At 37.2% G+C, this 23,000-nt stretch overlaps 1 protein-coding gene across 1 annotated transcript in view; it reads left to right on the forward strand.

Annotated features, from left to right (window-relative positions):
• Window positions 1-23,000, forward strand: part of Kcnd2 (potassium voltage-gated channel subfamily D member 2) — a 475,705-nt gene that overhangs the window by 446,291 nt on the left and 6,414 nt on the right. The window contains exons 2-3 of the mRNA XM_042696032.1: window positions 15,214-15,376; window positions 22,729-22,824. Coding sequence (XP_042551966.1) covers window positions 15,214-15,376; window positions 22,729-22,824 — 259 coding nt within the window. The remainder of the gene's footprint in view (window positions 1-15,213; window positions 15,377-22,728; window positions 22,825-23,000) is intronic.

The raw sequence follows: 23,000 nt of genomic DNA on the forward strand, positions 1-23,000 counted from the left end.
TCTATTTTAATCTTTTAATTCTTATAGTACAACTGAGAGATGATTAAATTATACCTAGTTTATCAAACAGAAAAAAAAAAAAAAGAAATGGCTCTCGCCAAAACATCAGCTCTTTTCTTGGGCCTTTAAATATCCAAAGAGTAATGAAATAGAAAGAAAGGAAGAAAGGAAGAAAGAGAGAAAGAAAGAAAGAAAGAAAGAAAGAAAGAAAGAAAGAAAGAAAGAAAGAAAGAAAGAAAGAAAGAAAGAAAGAAAGAAAGGAAGGAAGGAAGGAAGGAAGGAAGGAAGGAAGAAAGAAAGAAAGAAAGAAAGAAAGAAAGAAAGAAAGAAAGAAAGAAAGAAAGAAAGAAAGAAAGGAAGGAAGGAAGAAAGAAAGAAAAAGAAAGAAAGACAGATGGGGCTGGGAAGGTGGCTCAGTGGTAGAGCGCTTGCCTTGCATCCCTGAGGCCCTGGGTTCGATTCCTCAGCACCACATAAGCAAAAAGAAAAAAGCTGGAAGTGGCGCTGTGGCTCAAGTGGTAGAGCACTAGCCTTGAGCTTAAGAGCTAAGGGACAGTGCCCAGGCCCAGAGTTCAGTCCCCACAACCGGACCCCCACACAAAGAAAGAAAGAAAGAAAGAAGGAAGGAAGGAGAGAGAGAAAGAAAGAAAAAGAAAGAAAGAAAGTGAAAGAAAGAAAGCAGAAAGAGAGAAAGAAAGAAATTCACTACCTCTGCCTTTATTTTACATTTGTCTTTGCTCTGAGCCATTTTTTCCTGCCTATACCTTGCATTCACCTTGGGTTCCAGGAAGGACAGGTATGATAGATAAATGTTTTATGGCAAAAATAGAAACTACCCACCAAGCAGTGATTACTCTCTAGTAGATGTACGGGGAGGTTGTTTCTGAGATGAGGAAACCAAATCAGACCTTTGACCTCCACACCTTTGACCTGGACTGTTTACTTACACAGACCTCTCATTCCCTGCTCTAATTCTTCCTCTATTTCAACCCAAATCTCATGTCTGGGTCCTGAATTGGGTTTGAAATGTTGGTTTTTGTTTGTTGTTCTTGTTCTCTTCCTGTGCACAGTCAGTGCATTAATAAATCTCCGTCCCCTGGCCTGCATCATTACTTACCTATTTAATTGGCATATTGGGGTGAGGAACTGAGCCTGACATGTTAGAAGCCCCAGAACTGAGCCTGTGACACAGAACTCCCATTACAATTCTGGTAAAATAGAATTTTCTGCCGTTAGCAGGAAGGCTGGAGAAAGTCAACAAAATAAATCAGCTTTGCATCTGAGCCCTAACATCTTAGAGCCAGAATAGACCTGAGCCAGTGTGTGGAGGGAGGGCTGGGGGTTGGGGCAGAGCACGGCTTTGGGGAAACACTCTTGGTTCCAATTTCCTTGTGCCTCTTACCAGCTGTTCAGATGCCAGCAGGCTGCAGTTTCCCAGGCTGACTTGTCATCTAATTTCCTGCCAGTTCTGCTAGAGGAAAGCATTGGCAGGAGATGAGAAGAGGATGGAGAGCGTGTATATCCCTTCCTCCTTTCCATCTTCTGTGGGTGTTCTAATCTTCCTTTGTGGTCTGATCCCTTCCCTGGTAAATAAAGGCTTGCTAGGAACCTGCCTCTATTCAAGTCTCTGCCCTTGAACTCAAAAACCTTTCTTCTCTCATTTCCCTCCTACCACCTACTCACAGTGACTTTTGCTGTTGGTAACTCCTGCCTGCTCTGTAATTTCATCACTAGGTGATGAAGATACCTCATTAAGTTTATTACCTTGTTAATACTTTAACTGTGAATACTTTTACTTTTGTTTAACCCAAGAATACAAACAATACTAATTTAAAATTAAAAACATTATGCTTATTACCTAAAATGATTTCCTGAAAATTATGTGTAGATAGGAAGTTACAACAAAATGTAAAAACATACATTTTGAATGTGATAAACATGGAACATATTCTGAAATGAAAAACAATTTAACTTAACATAATTTCTCTTTCTCAAAATGAACATGAGGAAAATGATCTTTATAAAAGAATTTTTGAATTGGTTTCTGTTTAGGTATACTTTCTTATTTGACTTTTGTCTTTTGACTTTGTCATTATGTTGTTCTTTAAGATAGATCCAACCAGAAGGCAACTATCTGAGATTTTTTTCATATAGATATCTGATTTAGTAGAACTACACAGGTAGACCATGAGTTACTAAAGATGATCTTTATGGATATTTTTCATAATTAATAAAAAGGATTGCCATTCAATCAACATTTCTGTGTGTGTGTGTGTGTGTGTGTGTGTGTGTGTGTGTGTGTGTGTGCTAGTACTTGAACTCAGAGATTATGTACTGTCCCTTAGTTTTTTTTTCTCAGGGCTGCTGTCCAACACTTCAGCCAGTTCATTTTCAGCTTTTTAGTGGTTAAATGGAGATAGTCTCATGGATTTTTCTACCCAGGCCGCCTTTAAACCTCGATCTTCATATCTCCTCCTCCTGATAAGCTAGGACTACAAGCATGAGCCACCAGTGCCTGGTTTCAATTAATATTTTAACTTTTCAGGATGATGCAAAATAATCAGAACACTAAATGTACCCAGTGTCCTTATTTAATCTTACGAGATAACTTTACTTGACATTGATCAGAAAGCAATTGTTCCCTAAAATATCTCTAATGTAAATATAGACCATTGGATTCTCATCAAAAACAAGGTTTGTTTAAGGATATAGAAACGTCTCAGGTTAAATTGAAGGACGGAATTTTAATGGAAATGTCTGGCTGTTTTTGAAAAGTTAAATCACAGCTTCTCTGCTCTCTTTTCCTTCAGTATTTAAACAGTTGTGACTATTTACATGAAATACCCTCTTATTACATTATTTATCCTTTGAGAATTTTGAAACTGTATATCAGGGAAAACTCCCTGGTCATTGATGATGAAGCAGAATGATATTCAGATGAGGATGGAGACAGTCAGGGCTCTGACCTGAGTGTGTGACTTGTGAAACAGGCAGTAGTAATCAACTCCAGACTGGACCTCTAAGTCCAGTCAGAGAAAGAAGGGTCGGAGCTGCCTGGGGCGGTGAGGGACATTGGCAGAGTATGCTATGTTCAGATCTGCCAAAAAGACACAATTTGTATTTGCAGTACCGCTATCTCCGTCAGACACTACTGCTGCCAGGAAGGCCTTTAATGCTCTACCCCAAAAGAGAGCTAAGTCTCTCAAGCAAAGAGTTTTGAGCATTCTTTTTTGTAAGACTTAAGAAGCAGACAATAGGATGCAAAATTATCAGGCCTTGGTGGGCAGAATTAGAACTAAGAGATGTGTTCGGTCATTACTGGATAATCCATAAGTAATTTAAAAAGTACAGTTGGAAACAAAATAGGCAGATACTTAATGACAATTTGAACGTGTCGTGAGGCCTATAGTAGCTAATAGACTTTACACTATACAATTTTGGGTGAGAGAAAGCAAACACCTTCCCATTAAACAGCTTCCCTTCTTGCGTTTAATGTCTGATCTACTCCAGCTAGGCCAGTGTTACAGGCCTAGACCTGGAGGTGCATTCTTCATTTTTCTAAGGCAAAGGTGCAGAGGAATCTTTGAATACAGTTTGAGTGATGTCAGCTAGGAGAAGGGAGCTTGGGGATTTTCAGAAGACAGTTATGTTCAAATGACCCCAGGATTGGGCTCTTTAGCAGACAGCCTGCAGGGAAGCAGCTTGACTGGAATACACAGGCAGGTGAGGGGTCATCCAACAGAGTTACCTTTCAAAGGAAAGGTACATAGCCAGGTGCCAGGGGCACACACCTGTAATTCTAGTTACTCAGGAGGCTGAGATCTGAGGATTGTGGTTCAAAGCCAGCCCAGGCAAGAAAATCTGTGAGACTCTTGTCTCCAATGAACCACCAGAAAAATGGAAGTGGCACTGTGGCTCAAGCGGTAGAGCACTCACCTTGAGCTGAAGAGTGCAGGGACAGTGCCCAGGCCCAGAGTTCAAGCCCCATGACTGACAGAGAGAGAGAGAGAGAGAGAGAGAGAGAGAGAGAGAGAGAGAGAGAGAGAGAGAGAGAGAGAAAGTAAGGCAAGGAAGCAATCCCAACAGGTAACTCCGTGGGACCGCAGCCATGGCCGTGTAAAAGATGAAACCGAACTATGCATCCTCTGGAAGCCAACCAGTCAAGCATTTGCTGGAATCTTGATGTACTTGTTGGGTTAATTTTTTTTTCATAAACCACAAGCATACCTCCTTTAACATACACCCAGAGTGAAACCAGAGAGGACCCAGATAGAAAGAATGAAGACCACACAATGGGATCTGCAGAGGTTTGCAGTCCCTACCTGAGACTATCAACACAGAAGAGAAGGACAGAGGAATAAGAAAAAGGAAGGCCATTATAAGAATGCTATGTGCGACACTGAGAACCAGTCATAGTCACTCAAATTGCTGGGCTTTGGAGAGACTAAAAATCTGTCAAATTTACAGGAGTAATCTGTATTTCAAAAATTCTGGTTATGTTCCTATTAAAGTGTATGACAATAGAAAACAAATTTTAACCAGAAAAATGTCAAGAACTTTTCACTTCTGTCTGGGTATAAAACTATCTGGGTTAAAAATGATTTCCCAGAGTACAAAAACCAACATGCACTAATAATGTTGAAGGAGGTTGTGTTGGACTTTTCATCTAAGTATCTAGATAGAAAATGAGAAAAATGGAGGGGAGGAGATGGTTCTGAACCTAGGGAAAACACAGGAAATCTGGTTAGAAGGAAAAGAGCTATAGACAAGTTATCTCCTCTCCAACCCTTCCATATTTATTGTGCACCATCAGGCCTTCCTTGACGGATTTATTTAAGCAATAAACATTTATTGAGTTCCAACTATTTGCTCAGCACAGGACAAGGTCTGTACTAAACCTGAGTTTATAATGATGACGTGATCCTTGACCTCATAGGCCTCATGGATTAGGGATAGTAGATAGACCCATAAAAAAAACAAATTATACTTTCTTGACTAGTTTCAAGCAGCATTGGAGTCATAGATAATAAGGGATGGATACTATTATTGAATAGAAATAAGATGAGCAAAAAATCCTTCCAAAGAGAACTGATGTTTGAGCTCTAGCAATATAAATTGGAGCTTACTGAAAGGATTTATGCAGTAGAAGTTCGGAAAGGATTATTCTAGAAAGAAAGCAAAAATGGAAACAACCACCCCCCCCCACACACACACACAAACAGCATTACAAAAGCATAGAGAAAGCATAGTATGTTCCAATAACAGAAGGTGATGTGTTTCAATTAGAGTATAGGACAATTCTGGGTAAGCAGTAGGGGGGAGGGGGAGGTGTCATGAAACACTGTGTTTATCCTACAAAGATTGTGAGTTTTATCTTACAGGGGATGGAGACTCAATAGAGGTTTTCTGTAGGAGAATGTCATGATCAGACTCAGAGATATGTGACTGTGACATTGAAAGGAGAGTTCCAGGCAACAAAGACTAGAAACTCAGACCAGATGAAAATATTTCCAGAGTCCTACAGCTGAGAAAAGCCAGCCCCTAGTACAGCTTTTGGTTCTTTGTTTTAATGTATATCCCACAATAATCAATTTTTTTAAATGAAAAGGTACTTTGAAAATAAGGTGACATTTTTCAAGTACTCTTCAAATAACCTCTTTTACTGATGACATTCATTTAGATAATGAGCATTTTATCAGGATATTAATGCCTCCATTTATTGACAAAAAAGCAAGTGGGGAACTATAAGACAACCTGGGATTTGCTTATTTAAACTGCATGAGACAAAGAAACAGTCTATCAGAGTGGGATGGAATGTGGAGGGTTTAGTGTGTAAGCCCTGAGTGAATGCATGCAAAGCATATTAGCGAGTTCCTTGATTTCCCCTTTCCTGTGCACATGCCCCATCCTTTGCCCCTAATTTTCACAAGGTCCCACTTAAGTGCTCTGTGTTTGTGATACCTTACATTTCAGAAAATCACATATCTTTGTGACAGAAACACAAAATACTGTCAGAATTATTTTTGAATCCTTTTGGAAATGCCTTGAAATTAGTCAACGAAATTGGTGGGATGTGGTATTGTTGAACTAGTTGCAGAGGAATAAGATGTCCAAAATATATCCTAAATGTTGAATGTGTGTAGCCACAGATAAGGAATTCATACAGGCAATTTATTGGAAATAGTGTTTCTCATTCTCAGCTTGTGGAAAAACAGCAAAGATCTGGTTGGTTTCCAAACTTTTATTTAGGATTTTATGCCCCTTAGTGGGTAGTTGATATTGTGCAGTTGAAAAATAATTTCACAGGCTTTTCCTTTGTGCACTTTGAGCTGACTCTGTGAAATTAACAGTTACAATTGTGTTGCTAATATTATTTGAGAAAAAAACATGAAGACTTTCACAAATTAGTAAGGACTTCATAATAAATAATTTAATTTTAAAAGTATCGTTACAACTAGGGTTATAACTCAGTGGAAGAGTATTTGCAAATGTAAGCCCTTACATTCTGAAGCAATACAGAATAAAAGAAAAAGAAAAGACATGCCTTTTTGGAATAACACATATAAAAATATATACTGTCATACACAGTTATGTGACTAAACTGGATTTTTTAATATTTTTTTAATTTTTATTTATTTTTTATTGTGAAAAATAGATGGGCAAGATAATGAGTACATTTCTTATCAAGCATTGTAGCCTCCTCCGTTGTTTACCCTTCCCATCCCTTCCCAGCCTTTCCCCACCCCCCCACTCAGCCCCCCCCCCAAAGTTGTAAAGTTCGCTTTCGACATGACAACTTGTACTTCTCATTGTTGCAACGGGTCCACCTGTATCCCTATTTAAACGACTTGTTTTTCCTCTTCCCCTCCACAAATTATACCGACATCAAATACAGTGAAAGCAGGGGTTATACTGTGGGGGAGGGACATACAAAGCAACAAATAAATAATCTTATAAATGCGTTAGAAACAAATGCTTGAAAGAAAAAAAACATTTGAATACATATCTTAGGGTTCATTTTCCTAACATCACCTTATCTGACCTTTTCTGCTTGACTCATATATATACTAGATATTGCAAATAAGGGAAACCATGGGACCTATGTTTCTTTGAGTTTGGCTTACTTCACTTAATATAATTTTGTCCAAGTCTTTCTATTTCCTAACAAATGGGGCAATGTCATTCTTTCTGATGTAGGCATAGAATTCCATTGTGTATATATATCACATTTGACTAAACTGGATTTTATCTAAGAATTCCTCATTCATTGACTTTCAGCTAAAACATCTAATTAGGGAAGGAAAACCTCTGGCTTTTCTTTTAATATATGCTAAGGTTGTAAATGTGGTCAACATTAGAAGAAGCTGGTTTTTATAAACTTTTAAGGGAATGATAACCCATAATTTGGCTGAAAATTCTCAACAGGACTAGGAATGTATTAGGGCTGATTCTATGGCAAGAGGAGAAATGAAATCAGGGCAGCATTTTAGGCAAACATTGATTTTCAAATGTCAAAGAGAAATCATTGCAACGTAGAAGTAATGCAGACCCCTTGGCAAACAACATGTACTGCAAGCAGGTGTTACACAGCAGCACTTTAAAAAGTCATTTACTGTTTGCAAACATTGCAGTTACTATGAAAATTATCCATCAAACCATGATCCTTCCGGAGTACCAAGCCGATGGCAGAAAATCCATGAATTACATAGCCACTGAGACCCTAAGGGCAAAACATTATTAGTTAAGAAGTGATCCAGCTCCCAGGTCAGAAGAAAGTATTTCATATATTCCTTGACCTAACACTAAGGTCAAAAAAATCCAAACAGAAAATCAATCAAGTACATAAATACACCAACTAATAATTAGTTACAACTTCTACTAGTGATATTAGACATTAAACATATTGCTTACTTTCAGATGTTCTTTGTTTTCATTTTTGCTTTTAAAATTGAGTCTCAGTCTGCAGTCCAGGCTGACCTAGAACTCCCTATCATGACTTTTATGCCTTTGGCCTCTTGAGACCTGTAGTTACAGGAATGATCCACCATATCCAACTTCTAATACCGTCTAACATTTTTTTGGATTTGCCTATTTTTCAAAAAAAATCTCCAATTAATGATTTAGGTCCTATATAAACTTGTTTTGTTTTTACTACTACAGTTATTGAGACTCACACAACATATAGGATATACCTGAACTTCTTCATGCCAGCATAGGATCCAGTAATTCTATTTCTTATCCCTGGATATTTTTAGTGTTTCGTTGTAGAAAATGAGAGGGAGAATTGAGCTATCCTATTCATCAGACTTATTTGAACTTGAGTATTTTGTTCTTGTTGTATGAAGATCCCTTCTACCTTCATGATTGTTTATTAGATCCATGATTTTTGTTACTCACAATCTCCATAAAAAGTAATTTCACATATGGAGAGTGATGTTTTATCTTGGGAAGTTTACCTTACACAACATCTTTCAGAAAAAAATACACATAGAAACTATTTGAACAGAACTAGCAATCTAAAAGTATTGAGTTCACACTCAAGGAAACAATTCTATACTTGAGATCTGAAGACAACCACATTCTAGCTATGATATTTCTGAAGAAATGTCAAGTAGGAAACTGAGTATACATTCATAAAATTTGTTCTGCAATGTATTATGTTTAAAAATTAGGCATATTTCTTGCCCATGCAATACTACATGATTAAGTTGAAAATATGGATAGGTGATACATACATACATACATGCATGCATACATACATAGATTCATACATACATACAAACAAACATACATTCATGATAGATAATAAGATAATTTAAGTGATTTGTCTAAATTAAGCAAATTATACCACATTTTTTGCATTGAGTGAGTAGCTCAATACTATAATTTGAGGACTTTTGGATGATAGTTGAGGCTGATATCTTCAGTAATCCAAAATTACCTTCTGCTCCTTATATGGCCCTCCAACCACTATGATATTTAACATGGGGCATTTTGGCCAAATATATTTATGCCATGTGCAAATTTAGAATTAGCATCTCTTGTGAATGACACTTCTATATTGCGCCTTAACTAATGTAAGGTTGAAAAGAAACAATTAGCTATTAGGTATCTAGGATGGAAATGAGTAGAAATGACTTGCTGTGGTTGTCTTAGCTTGGTGAATGTAGGAGGAAGAGGCAAAATTTAGAAGAGGTATGGAAAATAAAAGTATTGTGAGAAGCTTTTTGTCGACTAACAAAGTTCAAGTTGCTTTCTTACGTAAAACTGCCAAATAGCTATTCTCATATATTATTCTCTGGTTGTTTTCTTCTATTTTTAGAACAATATATTTATCTTCTTTGATCTTATATGCTCTTTATAGTCTTTGAGTCAATTTTACAAAATATATAATTTTTTGCATAATTTTAAGCACCAGGGGCTGGGAAGGTGGCTCAGTGCTTGCCTTGCATGCATGAGGCCCTGAGTTCAATTCCTCAGCAGCACAGAAACAGAAAAGGCCGGAAGTGGTGCTGTGGCTCAAATGGTAGAGCGCTCGCCTTGAGCTGAAGAGCTGAGGGACAGCGCCCAGGCACAGAGTTCAGGCCTCACGACCAACAAAAATAAATAAATAAACATCAAATCACTGTTAGATAACTCCTTTTGGAAACAGATATTTTAAATTACTCTTTCTTTCCATCCCCCAATTTGGGCTTTAATTTGTTCTTGTTTTTTTTTTTTTTCTAGGAGTTTGAAGTGCATCATTTGGCTATTTGAGATCTGTGTTTGGCTTATTTATTTCTTTTTCAATATGGCATGCTATATTTTTAAAAACTGTAAATATGGGCTGAGAAAGTGGCTCAGTGGTAGAGCAAGAGGCCCTGGGTTCGATTCCTCAGTACCACATAAGCAGGAAAAAGCCGGAAGTGGCTCTGTGGCTCAAGTGGTAGAGCGCTAGCCTTGAGCTGAAGAGCTGAGGGACAGTGCCCAGGCCCAGAGTTCAGGCCCCACGACCAGACCCCCCCCCAAAACAGCCGTAAACATCATATTAACTCCTGAAAAGAAATAAAAATAGGGGACTTAACATAAATTGAAGAAGGAAGATTTGGGGGAAATGAAGGGGTATTTTATGAAAGACAAAAACAAAATACTAACAGGTAACAATACAGCCAGGTTAGAAATCATTATTAAAAGATGGCAGTATTTTAGACATATTTTAAATTTTAATTGGTCTTTAGCTACAATAATCTTTCATTATAAGGCTTCCCATGCTAAGCTTCTCTTCCACTCTGTTTCAAGATATACTTCCTGAGATACATAATGCTGTTTTGCTTCTTAATGTAGTTTGAATATTAGTTAAAAGAGCTTTTTCATACCAAAAAAAAGCTAAAGAGTTATTTTCCTTCCCCAGTAGTTTCTGTGTCCAATTAATAGTTTGCACACAGAAAATATTTCTGTCTTTCCAAGTCATTTCTAAAGCAGAAAAGACACAAAATGCATAATGCAAAAACAGATATGAATCTCACTGCGTATTTCTTATCATCCTCCAATTCAAAGTAGCAATCGTGCTGAAAATATTACAGACATCAGCAGTAGTCCAATCTCAAAAAGTAAAAGAGCCAAGAAGAGCAGAAAGATCAGGGGCCTGTAGAAAGAGGCAGTGCTGTTCCTTGGGAATCAGCTTAATGGCTCAGGTTATCCTTGCATCTATAATCACTAGACACTCTGGATCACCTTGCACGTTGTGTGGTCTCTTTCCTTGAGCTCTGTTACCATCTCCTGCTCCAGTCACTCACAACAGCAGAGCCTTGGGGATCATCATAATTTGCTATAACATGGGAAAACTCTTTCTCTGTATCCAAGAGAAAAAACAATAGATGAGCCGTGAGCCCTTGCTCCTTCTTCCTCTTCCCACCTTAGTCATGTTAGTACAGCGTGGTACATTCAAATTTCATTACATCTCAAATGCTTTGCCTATGCTTTGTGAATTGTGAATGTTGGATTACAAAACAAATATGGTAGAAGTAAATAAATATAATTTCATTTATTGGATATTAGCATAGTTTTGGGCATTAAACACTCGCTAAAGTACTTTTTTATGATTTTGCAACCATGGATTATTCTAGAATGTGACTTTCTGCCTTCAACTTGGTTCATCTCCTGACTTTTCTTAATTTATGGTATACTTCCAAGTGTGCTGTACTTTCCTGCTTTATGCCATACTACACCAAAAAAAATCCAAAAATCTTAAATAAATACATTTTTACATCTCTTAGAGTAGAAAGGTGGGCACATATAGTCATAATATTCAATGTGCACATATGAAAGTGGATCTAGGTATTCTGAGGGGAAGGGTAGAGTTAAGAAATATGGGGAAGAATAATGACCGAGGTGACATTGATCAAGATGTACTCTACTCATAAATTACTATGTTGAGTTGAACAGCTACTTAAAGATAAGTTTTTAAATCTCTTGATGGAGAGACTCGGTGATGATTCATTTAAGTACTGCATGTGTTTATATTTTAAAGGCTTTCTTTAATTACATAGCTCCATGCCATTCTTTCTTGTCCATAACAATTGAGTTTTATTTACTTTCTTTTCAAGAAACACTTCTTAAATTTTAATTGGTAGGCATTAAAATCAAATCCCTTTTATTGTAGCTGTATATGTGTTTGTGTACATGTACATATGTGTGTTAGTCTTTACCAGGACCTATAGCACAACCAAAGAAAGGGAAAGGAGATGCTTATAGAATCCAGCCAAGAATTCAATGTGGACTATGGCTAGAATAGAAATTGACTCATACCATATAAGATGATGATAAGCGAAATGACCTCTAAGACATGGATACAAGAGGTTTTTCTTTGCTATTGTTGTTTTTAAGGAACTATGTGATTTTTTTTTGTTTCCTTTGTATGTTCTCCCCCATAAGGTATATCCCCTGTTGTCACTGTATTTGATTCTGGTACATTTATTTGATATAGGGAAGGGAAGGGAATAACAGAATGATGAGACAGAAGACAAGGGGGAGAGCAATGCAACAGCGATAGACACAAGACAATTGTTGGAAATGATCTGTACCACTTGGGGTGAAGATAAGGGGGGAGGGAAAATAGGAGAAAAATGAGGGGAGGGGTAACAAGTTTGACAAGTTTTACCTTACTTATGCAACTGTAACCCCTCTGTATATCATCTTGACAATGAAAAAAATCAGCACAGAACAAAAAAAACAGAATTGAGGGAGGTGATTGGATCTGCACATTTTTCTTTATGTACATTATACATCAGTAAAGAAAGCATATGGGGGTTGGGAAGGTGGCTCAGTGGTAGAGTACTTGCCTTGCATGCCTGAGGCCCTATATTTGATTCCTCAGCACCACATAAGCAGAAAAAGCCAGAAGTGGTGCTGTGCCTCAAGTGGTAGAGTGCTTGCCTTGAGCTGAATAGCTGAGGGACAGCGCCCAGGCCCAGAGTTCAGGCTCCACAACTGACCAAAAAAGAAAAAAAAAGAATAAGTTAAAAGAAAGCATATGACAAAAAAGAAATTGACATATAGTACAGAGCACTGTAGAAAATGCACTGATTTTCTATGTCCACCAACATATCTCTGTAATAAGTACATCCACCTTGTAAGTCTATTTTAGCTTTAACTGTTTCTCCATTAAGATAGTCTTTAGATTATGGAGTATCTTCCAAGTTGGACTACAAAATAAGATCTTGTTTTATGTGGCACAGCATTTCAGTTCTGACATTATTTATTTTTATTATATGAATTAATGCAGTCCTGGGGATATCAAATGCATCTCTGCTCAGTGTGACATCTTGTCATCCTCACTGGTGTTCCCTTGGCCAGTTCCTCTGAGACCTCCATCTCTGTGTTGACAATGTGCTTTCACAAGAACCATATTAATTAAAGTGATCATTTCCTATGCCACCATCAAAACATAATGCAGACCTTCCTTCTTGCTCCTTTAGTCAGCAAATCAACTCTAACTCTGTATTGGTAAGGAAGAGAAAAATCCATTCACATAACTAAAATGCACTGAGAGCCTGTTTTAGGCTAGTGATGCACACAGTAGAATAGCTCTTATTTTATCATATTATTTTCAATACAGTGAATGAAGACTGAGAAGATGAATTCATCAGAAATATCATAGATAATATAATATAGATATAAGATGATAGATAATAGATAAGAACCATAAAGATAATCAAACAGAAACTTGTTATAGATTATGATTAGAGAACAGAATAAAATTACTTTTTGTTATTGATGTTGTTGGTCATGGGGCTTGAACTCTGGGCCTGAATGCTGTCCCTCAGGTCTTCAGCTCAAGGCTGGGCTCTACCAGTTTTTGAGTGGTTTATTGGAGGTAAGAGCCTCAGGGATATTCCTGCCTGGGCTGGCTTTGAATCTTGATCCTCATCATAGCCTCCTGAGAGCTAGGAGTACAGGTGTGAGCCACCGGTGCCCGGCTAGATTACTCTTTTGTGGTTCTTTTCTTTTGTTTTGTTTTTTTCTATTTTTCCCCTTTTGTCATTTTTTATTTCTTAATCTTTTGTCATTTATCTAAGTTTAACTGATTTGGGGAAGGGAAAAGGAAGCACAGAAATTGTGGGACAAAAGATGAACCAATTCAGCAGTGATACTCACTAGACACCATGTTGGAAATGAACTTTACAACTTGAGGGAAAGGGAAGTCAGGAGGGAAAAAGCTGGGAGAAAAATGAGGGAGGGAGTGACATTCTTCAAAAAGAAATGTACTCAATACCTGACTTATGCAACTGTAACCCCTCTGTACATCACCTTTACAATAAAAAGTATTTTCAAGTGATTACTCTGAAAACAGATGGCTTAAAGGGAAGTTCTAAGATGAAGACATTTAAGTGCTATGTGATGACGATGACCGGGATCTATGCACAGCAGAAGCCCTGTTGGTTAGTGTAGCCACCAAACAGGAGGCTTGCAGGGGGGTGGTATAAAGCAGAAGTAGAACTAAATTATGTCATCCCTTGGAAGAAAAGTTACCAGGTTGAATGTTCAAGTTCATTGGAGAGGATAAACAAAGTTGAAACTACCTAATTTCCAATTTTGCAATTCTAACTCAGCTTCTATGTTGTAGAGTGGGAAATGTGGGTACTTCATTTTAGTTAGTTCTGTATCCCCACCTCTAGAAAAACATGAGGATGTCTTCAAATTTGACATAATCAACTTGAGAAATCATAGTTCCATTTCAGCAAACTGTGGGAAAACAGATTTGATTGGAGCAGAGAAGCTAAGGAAATAAGAAATTCAGTTGGGTCTCAAGCACCTAGGTATAGAAATAATCAGACCAGAACACCGAAGAGTCTGACTTTCAGGAAGAAGAAAGATACCAGGGTTATCAATATAATTTAGGAGATCAGCTATTATGTTTTAAGTTATAGGACTCAGTGAAATCATACAGAAAGATTAATATGGGGAAGGTAAGAGAGCTTAGGAGTAAAACCTAGATTACTCCAAGATTTAGAAATTAGATAAAGATAAAAAGAGACAAAAAAGGAGAAATGCAACCAATGAGGCAGGAGAATGATTAAAAATCGAACTCTAGTTCTGAAGCCAACAAAAAGTGTTTCAAGGACAGACTAGTCAACTAACTAATCAAACACAAATAAGACTTTGAGTAAGATTATCATGAAGAAATGGCCATTAGACTTCAAAAGTGAAGGTTAATGGAGACCTTGAAAGACTTATTTTTTAAGTGATTATATCAGATGGAAGGAATGTAATGTCCTACTTTTGTACTTAAATTTCATCACCAATCCAGTGTTGAGAATAATTAAGTGGAAAAATGTGTTATCTAGACTATAAATTTCAATGTAGAAATATTGACTATGAAATAAATGTACAAAACTATACCATATTTAAAGGATGAATTGAAAAGCTATCATTACATCATCTGGCTTAAAATATTTTCTAATTTCTGTGTTATAATAATTTTCTGCAAAGTTAAAAGGCAATTTTCATATCCAGATATTTGTCATTTCTCATCTTCTAAAGTCTGTACTTATGCATATAGCCATGAAGTAGAAATAGACATAGAAAAAATATATAATATATATACATCATATGTATCATATATATATACCATATATACATATATATATACCATTTGATCTGAATTAAAGCACTATTAATAACAGGTAGGAGTCTTTTATGACAAAACAATATGTATGTTTTTCTCTAACACAGGTATGGTGACATGGTGCCAAAAACCATTGCTGGGAAGATATTCGGTTCCATCTGCTCACTGAGTGGCGTGTTGGTCATTGCTCTCCCTGTTCCGGTGATTGTGTCCAATTTCAGTCGCATCTACCACCAAAATCAACGAGCAGACAAACGAAGGGCTCAAAAGGTACATGTTCAGTTCTGTGAAAACTGTGATTTCCTATCTCCTACCTCCTACACGCAGATTTGAATTTCCCTTCTGGTCGTTCAGTGTGAGACTGCCCTAATCCAAAAAGAAATTGAACTCTTCACTGACTTAAAACACAAAGCACTTTGTCAAACATCTCACAGGATCATGACTGGTCCAGCAATGAAAACATCAGCTTGGCAGTATACTTTGGCAGGACTAAAGGACACAGGTAGCACAGGCTAGCTTCTAGCAGTATCACCCTGGATGTGGACTTGACCATCTCTGTCGCAAGCAGATCATGTAGCCATGTCTACTTTTGGTGTGTGTGGTAGGGAGCTAGGGGAGGAGATTACATTCGGGCCAGAGGCAAGAAAGAAGAAGTAATTAGTGAAGAGCACCACTCACAGCAGTTAAGTTCAAAAACAGACTCATTGAAAATATTATGAATATCACATTTTTCCATATCATTCACTTAGTCTCTGTCCTTCAAGAGGTTAAACTGGTTACCATAAAAGAAAGGTCCAGTAAATGGATCTCAGACATTTTGCTTGGTTGACACAAGCAACAAGGAATATCTGATCATTTGTAGCTGACTTTTGTTTTCTTTACTCAGCAGTTTCCTGTTTCTCTGAAGTTCTTGCCAATTAATTTATCACTCTAAGAACAAGCACAGTGAGCACTCATCTGTAAAATGAGGAAAACAGTAAGGTTTAAGATGGTATTCAAGTGTATGTAAATCTATAAACATGATATTAACATCTTTGATGTTTCCTGATGTCTTACTATGTGCTAGATATTAGTCCAATGTTTTCTTTTTACAAAAAATAATTCTTATACTCTTCACTACAACTCTTGGAATTCAATACCATTATTCTTCCTATTAGACAGAACGAATCCAAAAGGACCCAATATATGACCCACTGTCACGTCACATATCTAGTAAGTTGGCAAACTATCATCCAGTCCAAGCCAGTCTGGGCTAGAGTAGGGAAACAAAGCTCTAAATGAGCTATAGATGTCTCATACATTCAATGTAAATTAATCAAACTATCTGAGACACATAGTGGCATCTTTTAATCACCTTTACCCTTTCCTATTGGAACTGTTAGAGTGGAGAGACTATATGAATCAGACCTAGAAATTGAACCTTAATTACACAATGGAAAACCACAATTGGCTGGTTTTCAGAAAAATGGACTAAACATTAGTCCTCTTCCTTTCTGCATTATTTGTCAAAATAGTTAGCTTTAGAGACAGGGTCCTTTGTACTTAGAAATAGTCTTGAAAGCTGGGCACTGAAAGCTCATGTCTGTGATCCTAACTACTCAGGAAACTAAGATCCAGAGGCTTGCCAGAACCAGCCTTGGCAGAAAAGCTCATTTCCAAAATAACAAACAGAAAGCCATGCTGGAGACTGGAAACATAGCTCAAGTGATAAAATACCAGCTGACCAAGAAGAAAACCTTGAGTTCAAACATTAATGCTGGCAAAATAACAATAATGGTGGTGGTGATGATGATGATGATGATGATGATGATGATGATAATGACAACAATGATAACAAGAAATTTCTTCTGCAGTTTATGTGTTCTTTCTTCAGTATTCTTCATAGTCATACACTTATCCTTTAAAGGTAGTCAGATTTTTTTTGAAAATATCCAAAATCCATTCATAACTATGCTTTAAGTGTAAGCATAACCCAAGCAATATGTTATAACTATCAAATATCTTGGGAGATCTAGTTGCATTTCATTATCAGCTTTGTAGGGATTGCCAGAGTGGATTTTAAATATGCTTCCGAGGAAGGTTAGCATCTTCAGTCAAGTATAAAATCTCACAAAGTAACGCTGGGGAAAATTCAAGTTGATCGTATGCTCACATTTCATGTTTTGCAGAGAATTAATTTAATGACTATTGTCAGTAAAGAAACCTCTTTCTCTCACAAAGCCTTACCCTTTCAGCCTTGCTTTATTGTATACCATCATAGGACAAATATTTAGCTTTTAACTATTACTACTAGTAGCATTACATATCACAGGTAACATTATGTAGAGGACTGATGATCCAAATGACAGTGAGTGTTAGCAAACCACTCTGGCCAATTGTAATCTGCAGGACATATCCCTGGCAAGCAGAGCTGGAAGGACTCATGTCTTCAACCAAGGACCCTTGTGCACTGCCCCTGTAACTGTGTCTGCACAGTGCAATCCTTCTCCATCATCCCAAACAACAGATAGCATCTAAAACTTAGCTCCCATCCTCCTTCTAGAAATCCCTACTTTACCTAAGAACTATTCTATGAAAACTCTAGGAAGCACAAATCTGACTTTTTAATGTATTTTTGGTAGTTTGTCCTGAACAATATTAAGGAAAATCTTAGAATATTTTAGAAGCCTTTTTGTTCTAAGTATTTTTACAAAGCAAAAGTAAATTCATACGATGGCTAATTATGCCAGGCACCTCAGATGTTATACCTGTAATCCTATCCACTCAGGAGATTGAGATCTGAAGATCACAATTCAAAGCCAGCCCTGGCAGGAAAGTGTGAGACTCATCTCCAAATAACTACCAAAAACTCAGATGTAGAGCTGTGGCTCAATTGGTATAGTACTAGCCTTGAGCAAACAAACTCAAAGACAATGACCAGGACCAGGCCCTGAGTTCAAGCCCCAGGACAGCATTCCCCCCCTCCATATATACATACACCAGTTAAAAAGTTTGTTCTGTCAAGCTTTAGGTACTTTTTTATTTTCAAGATAGGGTCTCTCTATGTAGCCCAGCCTGGTCTCTAACTTCAGATCATCCTGCCTCAATCTCCTGAGTGATAGGATTACTGGCACATACCACCATGCCTTGCTTGGTGTTTTTATAATATTGCTTATTTTCTAAATTGTTGCAATAATGCAATGAATTTTTCATGTGACTACTAAAAATGACTTAATAAAGCCAAGTACAATATGTCCAGAAAATAGTCTATGACCAATAAACAGAGTATAATCCTCTAAGAAAGTTCATAGCTAAGGAAAAAAGTAAGCAATTAAAAGATATTTCCTATTTTCCATCCTAAGAGACAAAAAAACACCTGAGACTAGCTGCCCATGAGGCTAAGATGATTTACATTTATCTGGGCCTGGGTAGTACTACAAATATCAAAATTATGCAAAAATAACCAGAATATTCAGTCAATCAAGCAACGTACTTAGTTAAAACTTGGTAAAAAAGCATCCTCAAAACTGACCAATTTAAGTAATATTGTGAAATTATTTTTCTATGTCAGAATTTTTTAGCTGTTTAGTCCCATTACCAACTTCAAACTCGAGCCAAGCATGAATTATATATAAATTGCAGTTGAGAAAATTCTCATTATCACCACTATCAGGGACAATTTCCTTCTGCTAGGCTCTTTCTCCCTTGCAAGTATTCTGTCTTCCTTACTTAATTTTTTTTTTAAATCAGGTCCACATCTTTTTACCTACAGATTTTCAGTTTGGGTCTTACACTTTTTCCAGGCCAAGCGAATCTGAAATCTGCACTGGGGTGAGTTCCTATGTGGACCACCAATTTTCCTACCTTGGCATTCCTGGAGACTGTAAGTGTTCTCCAACATGCCCACAAAAATTTGCATTTCTAACAAGCTCCCAGATGATAGTACAACCACATGTAAAGAGGCATTGCCTATTGTATTTAGCAATGCTCAAATCCAAAGACTTTTAAACTTCATGCTTGAGTAATGAAAAGGCAAGAAAGAACTTCTTGCTAAAGCCTGGTTATGACCTCTTTTAAATTATCCACTATAAAAAAACCCAGCCAATTCTTACCCTAAGCATCTATGAACAACCCTTTATAAAAGTTGTCTGTAGTTTAATGGCTACTTGTCACAACCCATGTTTGTATCTGTCGATTATATATTTGAAATGTTTACTAAGTTTCAGCACTATCTGCACTACCGAATTACCTCTGCCCTTAGATCTTTCTACTCCATCCCCTTAGTACCTAATGTAGTAACTTGTCACTTGGCAAATGAACTTGTTCAAGGTTGAAGAATAAGATCAAATGTCATCCCCTCCATGAAAATTTTTCTGGATATTGTGAACACCATTAGCTTCTCCCACAAAATCAAGTAGAATTTTTTAATAGGTCCTGGGGCTTGAACTAAGGGCCTGGGCGCTGTCCCTGAGCTTTAACACTCAAGGCGGGTGCTCTACCACTTTAAGCCATAGTGCCTACTTCCAGTTTTCTGGTGATTAGTTGGCAACACTAGAGTATCATGTACTTTCCTGCCCTGGCTGATGTTGAACCACAGTCCCCAGATCCTAGCCTCCTGAGCAGCTAGGATTAGAGGTGTGAGCCACCAGAGCCCAACTAAGTAGAATCTTTGATCCTGTGCCATTCTGTCTTGTCACCGTGCTCCGTCTCTGGACAGAGTGCAATGCCTGGAACAAAATCTTATGCCTTATTATTGGTTTATTTCCAGTAAAGAATATGTGTATGAATAACAGTCATATTCACCTCGACAGCAGATCCATTATTAGAACAGGGAAGACTTTTCCCCAGGTACTTAAAACAAGGGAATGAATGAGGCTCTGGGTTCAAGCTTCAGACTTAAAAACTATGGAGCATGATTTTGGCTGATACTTACAAATTTCCATTTTTTATCTTTCCCCACTTGGAGATTTCTTGCTGCTGATTCCTTTGTGCCATCATCATGAACCTCAGCTCTGTTTGTGCCCAGGACAAGGTCCTCATAATAACCAAGCTCTAGACCTGGGATAGTACACCATCTACCACTGGCTACAATCCACTCTTCTTTTGATTATTGTTTCACACTAACTTGTTTTGTTTCTGTGGAAGTAGAAAGATTTCAATAAGCTCTTTAAAATTTTAAAAGCTGATTAGGCTTAATATGCTAAATCCACATGAAGCATTTTACTGATCATTAAAATGAAAGAAATAACTGGAAGTGAAATTTCTATAGCACACGGTCCAAATCTTTGCCAAATAAGAAATTGTCTGATTACTAAAGAGAGAAAACTTCTGGACTCCAGTCAGCAGGCTGCCTAGGATACCTTTATCTTACAAAATTATTGTTTACAAGGTAGTCCAATAATCTTAAACTTTCCTCAATCTGCCTCATTCCTCATTTAGAAAATACTTGTCATATACAGAAATCTCTGTGGCCATGGTGATCAGATACTGGTTGGCAGCATCTAATGTCATGTGGTGGAATTGAAAAGCAAGGTTTTTGCTGAAAAATGAAGTTTTTCATTTCTGACACCTCCACAGTCAAAGAGCTCCATGTCAAATTAGCATTGTATTCGTCTGCTATCTCCTCTGGCTAGCTCCTCTGCTATCTCCTCCAAAGCAAAGAAACATGTTTCACAGTTCAGACTTCTCCATTCCAGAGCAAGATGATTGCCATACTGGTTGGTCTGGATTGTGCATACTGTACAGCTAACTTAGAGAAAGCTTTGCTTCTCCAAAGGAATTAGGCAACAACTAAAGTTATGGAAAATTTAATAAACAGGAGAAATGTGTCTAGGAGATCATTTTTCCATATACAACATCATAATTAGGTTGGGATTTTAGTTTTGGTTTATTTTTTATTGGTGTTGGACTGGAGTTGGAACTCTAGGCAATGGACTTGTAGTAGTCTCTAACGCTTTTTTCTTTCCTGATGGTGTCTTTTTCCACCTGGGGCTGCTCCTAGTCAGCAATTTTCCTATGTATGCCCCCTAAGCAACTTGTTTGTGAAGATGGGAGTTAGTATGGAGAGACTAGACTGGTCTTGAACCCATCCAGAGTAGATAGGATTGCAGGCATGAGCCACCATTAGTAATTACGCACCATTACTAATGTTTAAAGTGTATACATAATCCAAAGTAAATACAAAGACTTTAAAACTGATAATATGAGCCCTATTTTTAATTAGAACTTTGAAAGTCTTCTAACTTTCCATACAAACTAAAGGTTTTACTAAAATCTTGTCCAAATTTACATTCTTTTTGCTGGCATTTTGTTATGCCCAAGGAGGTTTTATATCTTTCAAGAATGGGAGTAGAAAATTGGACGATTGTTCTCATTTACCCTTTCAATTTCATGGGCAGAGTTGCCAAGATTGTCACACTGAGTAGGTCATGAGTAAAGTAATTTTCTAAAATATCTTTGTAAAATAATTTTCCTCAATTACATGCCGGAACCAAACATGTAATCACAGATCACAAAGGCTAACATCACACCGGTAGGTGGTACTCAGCTTCGCAAGACAAATTGGACCAATTAACTCACATATCATTCCAGCCAGGGAAAAGAAAAGTTATGATTGAAAGTGAAATGAGTTTTTTTTAACTTCATAACTTATTTAAAAATGGTTTTTTGTCTCAAAAACAACTTTTTCTTTTAGGTTTGAGCCCCTTCTGTAGTAGTAATTGCTACTACTGTATATACAGATGCTCCATTCCATGTTAACAAATACACCATTCTTACTGGGCATTATGTTTAGTTCATGTATGTGTCTCCATAAAAGGAAGTATTGTTTCCAAATACTAATGCTAAATACTTATAGAATAGCGGAGGTCATATTGGTAACTGTGATATAAATAAGATTTTCCTATACCAAAGAAAGAAAAGAAAAGAATGACAGAAGGGAAGGAGGAAGGGAGAGAATGAAGGGAGAGGGGAGAAAGGAAGGGAAGGGAAGAGAAGAGAAGGGCAGGGCAACTGGTTTCTAGAATTTATCAAGGACATTAGTTTAAATGAAAAGGAATTGGCTGTTGCTTTGTTGGGCTGCTGGGTGTCCATTTCATTAGTTTACTCAAATTGAGGTAAGTAAAAACATAAATTAAGTAATCTTGTTATTTTTCTTATGGACAGAAACACAAATAAGTAATTTGCTCTTACTGTAAAGACTAATAACAATTTTAAATGCCTAATGCATATCTCAGATCCAAGTTAATTGATTTTACCAATAAATATTAGCCAAAGTAAAATAATTGAAAAGGGAAGATATATATATATATATATATATATATATATATATATATATAATATGACTTACTTTTAAGAATAAGTATGATGAGCTGGGCATGCTAGCTCATGTCTCTAATCCTAGTAATCCAGGCAGCTGAGATTGAGAGGAGCTCAGTCCAGGCCAGCAGACCCTGTTGGAAAAATACTAAAAGCAGAAGGTTCTGGCTCAAGAATGCTTGCCTAGCAATCAGGAAGCTCCAAGAGGACAAACACCAAAACAGAAAAGAAAAAGTATGATGGTACTAGGGTTCTGCAAGATTGCATTCACTGTTTTATGAGAATGATACATAACTATTAACAGCACATTCTTTTTCCTTCATTAGAAAGCTAGACTGGCCAGGATTCGGGCAGCCAAGAGTGGAAGTGCAAATGCTTATATGCAGAGCAAACGGAATGGTTTACTCAGCAATCAGCTACAGGTACAGTAAAGTGCCCCATTGTGTTTAATGACCAATTTGTCAGTGTAATATTGATTTAGTTCTACTTAACCATCTAATTTTATTGTGTGTAATTATGAAAATGGCTACTGAAACAACAAAAGTGTCATTTTTTACAACTTGCCCACCTATACATTGTAGTTGGCCATGGCTGGTTA

The sequence above is a fragment of the Dipodomys spectabilis genome, unplaced genomic scaffold (assembly GCF_019054845.1).
Source record: "Dipodomys spectabilis isolate Male_0828 unplaced genomic scaffold, ASM1905484v1 ptg000197l, whole genome shotgun sequence".
In the NCBI taxonomy this organism is placed as follows: domain Eukaryota; kingdom Metazoa; phylum Chordata; class Mammalia; order Rodentia; family Heteromyidae; genus Dipodomys; species Dipodomys spectabilis.